Source organism: Penaeus vannamei, chromosome 20 (genome assembly GCF_042767895.1).
Source record: "Penaeus vannamei isolate JL-2024 chromosome 20, ASM4276789v1, whole genome shotgun sequence".
In the NCBI taxonomy this organism is placed as follows: domain Eukaryota; kingdom Metazoa; phylum Arthropoda; class Malacostraca; order Decapoda; family Penaeidae; genus Penaeus; species Penaeus vannamei.
In genome coordinates, this window is record NC_091568.1 from 13,305,852 (window position 1) to 13,315,814 (window position 9,963).

The 9,963-nt window shown below is 34.0% G+C and overlaps 1 protein-coding gene across 1 annotated transcript in view; it reads right to left on the reverse strand.

Moving 5' to 3' along the window:
• Window positions 1–2,692: 2,692 nt before the first annotated feature.
• Window positions 2,693–9,963, reverse strand: part of frj (membrane bound O-acyltransferase domain containing farjavit) — a 13,440-nt gene continuing 6,169 nt past the window's right edge. The window contains exons 3-9 of the mRNA XM_027366252.2: window positions 9,057–9,231; window positions 8,695–8,849; window positions 8,076–8,287; window positions 7,405–7,581; window positions 6,328–6,466; window positions 5,601–5,789; window positions 2,693–4,388 (exon numbers count right to left, since the gene is read on the reverse strand). Of these exons, the coding sequence (XP_027222053.1) occupies window positions 4,212–4,388; window positions 5,601–5,789; window positions 6,328–6,466; window positions 7,405–7,581; window positions 8,076–8,287; window positions 8,695–8,849; window positions 9,057–9,231 (1,224 nt within the window). The 3' untranslated portion in view covers window positions 2,693–4,211. The remainder of the gene's footprint in view (window positions 4,389–5,600; window positions 5,790–6,327; window positions 6,467–7,404; window positions 7,582–8,075; window positions 8,288–8,694; window positions 8,850–9,056; window positions 9,232–9,963) is intronic.

Genomic DNA, 9,963 nt, shown 5'->3' on the forward strand with positions numbered 1-9,963 from the left:
GATTATTATCAGTACATTATTTAATGAGAAACATGAACTCCCAAGTCCAAGTCACATCACAAGATATCTTTCTCCAAGTTAAGACATGCACATTGTTACAAACAACAAACAAAACATTTCAAAATAATAGGCAACCTGCAATCTGCATGAATATATTTTCACTACATATTGCTAACACTAATACAAAACATGCTATGGATCTTCCGTTGAAAAGGGTAGCTATAACTTTTCCCGATAAATTTTGTCTACGGTAACAGGAATATTACATTATTACAATGAGATGATGGCACCTTTAAAAATACCGGAAGTATTACAAGTTTCTGAGAATCCAGACTCATAATAAAAAATCTGATTTTGAATGCAATTTTACTGTCCCCAAGGAAAAATATGCTAAATGAGCTTTACCAATGTTAAAAACGTCATCAGAAATATTATTCCACTCAATTAAAAGAAAGCATGAAAAGCATATGAATACTACAATTAACCAATTAACACAGTAAATATTCTAGTAAAGGAATTATACATATCAGTCCATTTCTTTAATAAATAAAATATATATTTCTTCCTTATTACTCTGTTTCTTATTCATAAAAGAATTCAAAATACCAATTTTGATAAAAATACTTTCCAGAACCAAAGTCACTCAAAATTTGAATCTTCCTTTCTTCTGAAGCATTTAACTAACAAGAATTTCTATGTGGCACACATAACAAGCACCATCTTGGACATCATCCATCCTTTTTTTCAGTAAACAAATAAAATAAATAAATGGCACAGATCCATGTAAGGGTTTTCCATTCACTCTTTTCTTACTATGTGATTGGTTTTAATTCCATGTTTGCACTTTAAGAGACGCAGCAATACTTCACAAGAACAGTCTAGTACTACAGACTTTACACCCTGTTGACAACAATTATTCTACATTATGGAAGCTATACATGCTTTCTTTGAGTTACCTGACATCATTTCCTCTATGAGATACAATCAGTACAAATTCTAATCAGTGTCTTTCACTCTAAATGCTTTCCATTAGTTATAATAAACATAAATTATCTGAGAGATAGCAATAGATTTTACATAATGCATGTAAAAAAAATGAAAAGCCTTTTCATGTGAATCACTCTTATCTAGACTATCCATCCTTTCAAAAGATAGGCTTCTATTCCATTTGTTAATTGCCATTATATACACAGCTACACTCCTACAGCACACTGGATCTCTAAAATATATATATACTACAAAAAATACAAAATATTTAACATTTCTGGGGCGATACAAAACATTCATGATAATTCCAGCTTTCTATAATGAAATATCAAACAATACTACAGCAGTGAATCCAGAATCTGAGCTACTTGTACAATAATTTACTAATCATACCCCAACTCTATAATTCAGTAGTCCTCCCATCCTCATACTGCACCATTCTGACAAAGATTAACAATATAAATACTGCTGACAAATACCAATAAGTCTAACTCCAACCATCATAATACTAAATACTCCATACATGAGATCACAAGAATTAACAAGCCCTGCAACCTTATATTTGTTCTTCCCTCCAGACATGAACACAGTTCCATGAAAAAAAAGTTAATACATATATACATATATATATGTATGTATATATATATGTATGTATATATATATATATATATATATATATATATATATATATATATATATATATATATATATATATATATATATATATATATATATATATATATATATATATATATATATATATATATATATATATATATAAATATATATATGAAAAAAAAAACATCCCTAACTTAGCCATGCAGCACTTGGACTGCTTCATCTGTTTATGCAGACTTGGCTTTTTACATTTTTTTTTAATACTATTTGATAAAGAAATCAAGAACTATTTCATGGGACTGTCTGGCACAATAATGATTTAAAAAAAGAAAAAGAATGAAAAAATAATAAAAATAAAATAAAACAGTATTTCAAAATTTCAAAGCCCTTTCAGAGATGGATTTGTGTTCCAGTAATAATATGTAATATCAACATGTCACACATGGTAGCACATATATGGATTTCACACCACTAAATGGAAAATGGGAGTATATCTCATAAAAAGGGGTTATTTTCCACTTACACAAGTTAAAAAGTTGTAAACATGTACAATGAAAATCCTGTAAAATATGACCAGAAAGAAATCATACAGTAATGATAAAAAGCATTCATATCATATCATCATAGTTACATGAAGGATAGGATACATAAAGGTAATATGTGACAGACTGAACAGAAAATAACAGAACATTCAACTATGCACAAAAATCCATAGGATTAAATATCAGAAATCCTTTAGCTAACTTACATATTCATGTGATGGCCAATTCTATACTTCTGAGGATTCTAAAATTCAAAATACTAGCTTGCTGGAATTATACTGTACTTTCTTCATATTGTGAAAGAAAATACTTAGTTCAAATCTCTTCTAAGCCAATATTCTTGTCATGGTTATGTGCATTTTTTCTCTACAGTTAAAATCAATAATGAGCAACTCCTTGATCTTCCCAAGTGTGTGAGTTGATAACACTTATGCTCAGTAAAAAGAAGGAAATGGAACATTTTAAGGAATTTCTTAACTATGCAACAGAAAGACAAACCAACCCTAAAAACATCCAATTTCTCATCATAAAAGAAAGAACAGGTATTCTTCTCTAGTTCTTTATCATATATTATAACAAATTCTTCCAGAATATAATTTGTCCCCTTTTGCAGTTGCCAGTCTCCAGTAATACTTCTAAAACTGAGGAATGATGCTTAACCCCTTGGACCCGGCTAATGTTGTGGTCACATCAAAGAAAAACTTTGGCAGCTGTCCGAGTAACGTGAACATGCCGTCATCCAGGCAAATGGACCGCAGCCCGGGTGATGTGAACAAACCATTAAGAACAAAAGCCAGGGTGATGGAAGACTCCCCACGAGTGCACAAACCTCTCGGAGTGTAATTTGATTCATTTGGCACTTAGAAGGGGGCTTTAGCATTATTCCCATCAATAAACGAATGTGGAATGCAACATACGTTATCAGTGACTGAACAAGGGAGGACGCCATTTCCATGCTGTGCACCGTATTCCTGGTCGCTGTGACCGGCAGTGCAGGTTGTATTATGTAAAATTGAAAATTACAATGATATATGACACAAATAACCAAATGTTCCATATATTTTTTTCTTCTTGTACTGAGCTATTTACTACATAGAGAGATGATATGTAGTCTGTGCAAGGAAAATAACTAATTGACATTTGGATACAGCAAATCAAAAGACAAAAATGGACATTGGAAAATGGCGATAAAGCCATAAAAAGTTTACGCTAAATAACTTTTCAAAGGGGAGGCACAGAGTCTTGTCACTGCTCATGGGCATTCATGTGCGCTTGGCCTACGAGCCACACACCCGGGATGCTGGCCACTTAGGTAACCCACTGCCCGGGGTTTTCAGCTCCATGATTTCTGTCATGCAACCGGATCCAAGGGGTTAAATCTGAACAAGGTAATAAAAGAATTTCTCCAAAAAGTCTTTAAAACATGGTTAAACCTTCAGGAGGAACAGTTACCGGTTATCATAGTCACTGTAATTATTGTCCTTTTCAAACATGATAACTTTTGTATAAAAAAGTATTAACCACTAGCCACCGGGTGGCATGTATGTACATGCCATGGCTGTTGTGGACTGAAAAACGGATGGCATGGTATCATGACCATTCCCACGCCATTGGCTCGTCAGACGGAGTTTTTTTTTCTCTGATGGTAGCGGCTTCATTTATATGATAATGATTTTAGGCAGTAGCACCTATAATGAAGGTAAACCTTCAAAATTATAATATTTTCATAAATCATAGCAAAATAAAAGCTTTTAGTTGCCAAATTTCGCTCGCAAACTACTGAACCAGCCGTGCACAATCAGGGAAAAATGCTGATGCGTGCCAACATTCCTGTTATTATGTCCTCTAGCCAAACTTTTTTTACCCGGCGGCATTGGATTAAGGGTTGGAACAAAAATATTGTATATATCCTCAAAGCAAAGGATAAAACAAAACTAAAAAAGAAAAGAGAGAGAGAAAAATCACAAGCTAAGGAAGAAAGTGTACATTCATTACATTGAACACCCTGAATCCCGACTTTCTGCAAGTACCTGACAAATGTGCCCGTAATTCTGGCTCATCATCCTACTGGGTCTTCTTATCCTCTACAACATCTCCATTTGTCTTTGTTGAAGCTGTAACAGATTTGTGATTGTCAGATTCTTTGCTTGGTTTCCCTTCATCTTTGGTCTTTAGAAACCGAACCTTGGTGTAATCATCAACATGGGCAGTCACTGCACTCTTCTTGAGCTTCTGCTGAGCCTGCAAGTATACAATAAGTATAAGGACATAATGAACAGAAATGTTACTTCTTGATTTGGGTACAGAAAATTATTTTATGTAACCTTGTATGAACATAATGCAAGGTCTCTGGTACATGTAAATTTTAGGCATGGTGACTATTGGCAATGGTGGTTCTTGGCAACACTGTAATACCTCAACACATCATTAGTAACTTGCCTGCATTTAATAAGGAATGTTATGCCTGTTGAACTCATGCATGGATGATTCTCATTTGACTTTTGACTTACAACTTAGGACCACATGTAAGATAAATATTGTAACAGTTGTTGCCTTGTAAAAGGTAGGCCATTCACTGTAGGGATATATCCTCAAAGACAGGAATGGGGTTGAGAAGTGTGCAGTGCCTTTTGAAATGTTTTCACAAGAGGACAATTTACCCGGTCCAGGGTGCAACTGTGGTAGGCCTAAGTTAAGCTCTCCACAGACCCAGAAAATTATGGGAAGATTGGTTAAGGGTAATCCTCTGATAACAGCTCAAGAAATCAAAGAATGAAACCCATGACTCCATTGAAATATATCTCTACACTGCCCAGGAATGTCATTGTGATGATCCAAATGTCCAAAGTTTTTGGGCTCAATAGTGTTCAGAAAAAGAAATGCATCTCTTTTGTCAAGAAATATCAAGAATGGACCTTGACACCTGGCAAAGTGTGCTTTGGTTGGATGAAGAGACATTTGCCATGACTGGAAGAAGTGGAAGGAAGGTCAAAAACTCACTCAGATGCCCACCTCCAGCAATATACCAAAAAAATGGTAATACACCCTGCTTCCCTCATGGTATGGAGTTGCTTCACTTATCATATGAGAAGATGAACCAAAATAATTACTTAGACCTACCCAGCTCATTTGAGATTACCATCCGGGAAGCTAGGGCCTCATTTCCCCTGATTCTGTCCTTAGGAGGCTGACAGAATATTTGAAACACAAGGGCAGTACCATGAAATATTAGTAATGTCTTATTTCTTCTAATAATAAGCAGGTAAATACAAAAAATATGTATTTTCTTTCACCTTGCTACTTACATTTCTGCATAGACTGTTTATGAATTTTTACTGGATATATATAGAATACATGTACTGCAATGAAAGCCATCAGAAATGTAATTTCCCATCAAAATTTTTACATTCCCCTTACTAACTCAAAAACCTCAAGTTGCACAATCAAACTTACCTTGCTAAAAATGAGGTTGACATACTGCGCAATCCCGTGCATGAAAACCAGGAGGCCGTGATATATGTAGCCAATGGAATGCCAGTAGTGGAGGGTGGTGTCCACACGTAGGAGGAGGAATGCCATGCCCATGTAGGCAAAGTTCTGCATCTTCACAAACCAAGCAAACCAATCATACATATACTGACCCTGCAATTTTAAGGTATGAGTAATTCTGTGTTCTGGGTCTATATTTGGGTTCTAGTTACTGTTACACGAACAAATATAAATTCTAGAGTAGATTAGGTTTGCATCACACATAATTATTTAAGTACAAATTTAAACAGCCACAGACAAAGACAGACAAACAGACAAGCAGACAGACACAGACACTGACACACACACAAATAAATAAATGAATAAATAACATATATAATTAAATAAATAAATAAATAAATAAATAAATAAATAAATAAATAAATCATCATCATCATCATCATCATCATCACGACGATGACGATGATGATGATCATCATCATCATCATAATCATAACAATAACAATAACAATAACAATAACAATAATAATAATAACAATAATAATAATAATAATAATAATAATAATAATAATAATAATAAAAATAATAACAACAATAACAAAAAATAATAATGAAAACATAAAGAGATCTTAAAAAAAAAATTCTATGCATAACATCTACAGATAACTGCCATCAGAACTACATTCCTCACCGTTTCTCCAAGTTTCCTCCTCACAAGTTTATCAAAGTAGTCTTCCACTGCTAGGATGAATGGTACAGTCAGCATCGACAGATAGTAGCCTGAATGAACTCCATGCCAGTATGCTGATGTAAACATGGTCAAGGCCTCTCTGTAGGAAAATGGACATCTCAGCCTTGGTAGTAAAGAATACATGCTGCCAACATTTCCAACATGTATTTGAGGTACATGCAAAAACAAAGACATATCTGTCCTATCATATAAAGCCGTGTTTTCTAACCTTATATGGTCACAACTTTGAGCTTATTTTCAGTGCTTCCTCATGCATTCATACATTTTATTAATACTTTAGTATTTATTGCTAATATTTCCCAATAATGCTTTATAATCCAAACTAGTAAGTAAACACATATATGCACTTGGGCATTCTTACTAATTTATCTATTTTTCAAAGCTACCATAACCTTCATCTCGGATATGAACTAAGGTTGGAAACCATCAACAAAGAGGGTATAGTTCTAAGTATTGAAAAGTCCCTTTCTCTTCCACTGGATATTTCTACCTACTTCCTTTAGCTAGAAACATGGAATATGAAAATACTAAATGGTTCATAACTTTTTGCAAGGAAGTACAAGCCATATTTTGCCTTATGCTGATTTATTCAATCAACAATCCCTGACTTTTCTCTCTCCTTCCTCTGTTTACTGTTGAGACCAAGATTGATCTCCAGAAACTAACAAACCTGTATCCATAGAGACAAATCTATAAATAAAAGGTGTGATAACTTTATATCTACTTAATTCACGGACACAGAAGGAGAAAGTAACTTCAAGGAAATTATGTAATAGAAAATAAACCTTTCATTTAATAATCAGGCTTTCTACAGCTTTTCACAATGTAATAATAAGTATGTCACTTTTAATCATACTTTCCCCTTCACTATGATGCCAACCTACAGCAATTTACACTGACTTTTCATACTGATCATTACTCATTCTTATCACTATTATAAACTATTTGGACACTTGATAAAGGTAGCAACCAAACACTTTATCCAAGGTATCCTCACAAGAGAAAGGAATACTTTACTTGATTGGTCGTGCCATCGTGACTCGCTTGTAAACATTGGTAGCCAGCCAATACTGAACAGTCATGTTCCAGCAACGCATTCCTGCCCTTACAGTTGGGGTGAAATCTGCTCCAAACTCATCTATGTTGTGAACGGTTTCGAAGTTATACTCCTTTGGAACTGTCTCCTTCTCATCACTGTAATAGGATTGCTGATGAAATGACTGTTACATTAGGGCTTATAAAATGGATAATACCATGATTGAAAAAATGAGGTATGAGTAGCAACTGATCTCAAATTCTGATATACTTATAAACAAATGATTGTTATGGTTTACAGATGTCTGATGTAAAAAATGATTTCCTTAATCTGTTTATTCATATAATAATTTTAGCTATTGCTATCATTCTTTATTATTTATTAACTTATATTTCAATAAAATCTATCTATATATTGTTAGTTTTTATTGAAAAAATCTTCTCTCTTCATTAACAAGCTATGATGAGTCACAATAAAGAAATGTCTAAAAATTAATATCTACACACAAATTTAATTTTACAAAAAAGTAAAAAGAAAGAAACTCTAGCACTGAGACATAGAAATCTATTGCCAGTGATCATTTATCAATAATTTGAAACCTGCACATAAAGAGAAAAAGTAATTATATAAAAAACCAAGCATATGCTCTGACCTGGATTCGAGTGCTTCATACTTGCTGGGCCCTCGACCTGGCTTTGGTTCTGAGGAGACTGGATATGCCCCAAGACCTGCCATGATGCAAACACACTCTGAGAGTACAAAGCCCGAATAGATGCGCATCCGGAAGTTGAAGAAGACAGGTGTCATGTACCACACACGATACATAAAACTATAGTCTCGGAAGATCTCTTTCCCCTCCGCAAACTGCAAGTACAATTTAAGTGAATATGGAAATTAATCAGTAAAATATATCTTAATGAGGAAAAAGGTCAGGAGAAAGGCAAAAGCAGAAATGTAGGAAGAAGAGGGAGGAAAAGAGAAAGAAGACGTTAGAGGCATTGAGGTGGAATAAAACAATAAACGTTCTTCTGCAGCAAAAAATATGACATTCATTAACCACATCATAACATTCAATTGAGTGTTGCTTCAGCAAACACTCTCTAACACTTGGCAATACAAAAGTGCCAGATAAATTTCTTGGACCCACATTAACACATCCAAAATGAATTCACCATGACTTTGCTCTCATTTCATATCAATATGGTTTATGTTTCTAAAAAGTTTAAAACTGTTGGCCAAAAACTGACAGCCCTCACTATTCTTACACATACCGAAAGGGGGAAATAGTGTGCAGTCAAAAGGAAAGCCACAGCATACAGTGGTACAACCCATATTCTCTGCAGCATGGACTTAAAACAGTCAACACCACCATCAATTGCTGTTCCCTTCAGCATGTCAGAATATACCCGGTACTTGTAGTATGGGCCTGTTAGAAGAAAATAAGTTGGATAACTTCATTATACATTAAAAATTATCTTTTCCCATGTTATCTTCTCTTACTTCATTTAATGTGTGTTTCTGGAATAGAAATCAAAGAGCATTCAAGACATCTTCCTGTTTTTCGGCCAATTTCCATGTTATTAAAAAAAAAAAAAAACAGTAAATAACACTAAGGAAAGACCATATACATTACCTGTCAAAACACCAACATAGTTAAATGCATAATGGAAGACATCCATGGGTGATGGGTCAACCTCCTCATATTTGAGTTGGATTACAAGATTCTTCTTATCTTCTTCACTTTCCGACTTCTTCAGCTGTCCACGTTTCTTCCAGGTGTCATGAACTTCAAAGCAAATACCAACAAGCTGCAAAAATATATTTATCATGATCAGGTGCAAAGCAATATATTGAGAACCTTGTAATTTACATGATTGAAGGAAGCACACCAGCCATGCATTTTGCATATTTAACCACCCATAAACAGACTATGACACACTATCCACAAACATGCACATTTTAGGAAAATGTATCTATTTTTTATTTATCAACATCATATGGGCTTGCATAAGAGTGATTCTTGGAAGTTGGAGAATTTGTATATACACTTATCACTCGATTCATCCATGAGAGGCTATTATGTATTGAGACTAAAAACTGATATCAGTGAGCTTTTTCTACAAACAGTTGTTAAATTCTTTGATGGCTAGAGTCTTATGTCTTCAGGTGAGAATATACAATCGAGTGATATAAAGGATTTTGTTTGATATTACAATAAAAGTATGCTCAATATACATAGCAAGATCCAATCATAGCCCAAATATTCATGAAGAGACTAAATGAAGCTGGAATAAAATAATTTGTGAAATATTTACATAGGAATGAATCATTTCAAAACTATATTGGACATAACAAACAAATTGCAAGGATTAGTGCTAAAACAATAAACTTAATGTTTCACTTTCAGTGGTATTAGGTAACCTCAATGGATATTCTGTACAAGGATATGGCTTATAAAAGAATAATAATGATGACATCCTTAAAATCGTAGTTGAAAAAATAAGCTACATCTCCCCTCCCTCATAATGTCCCCACAGAAA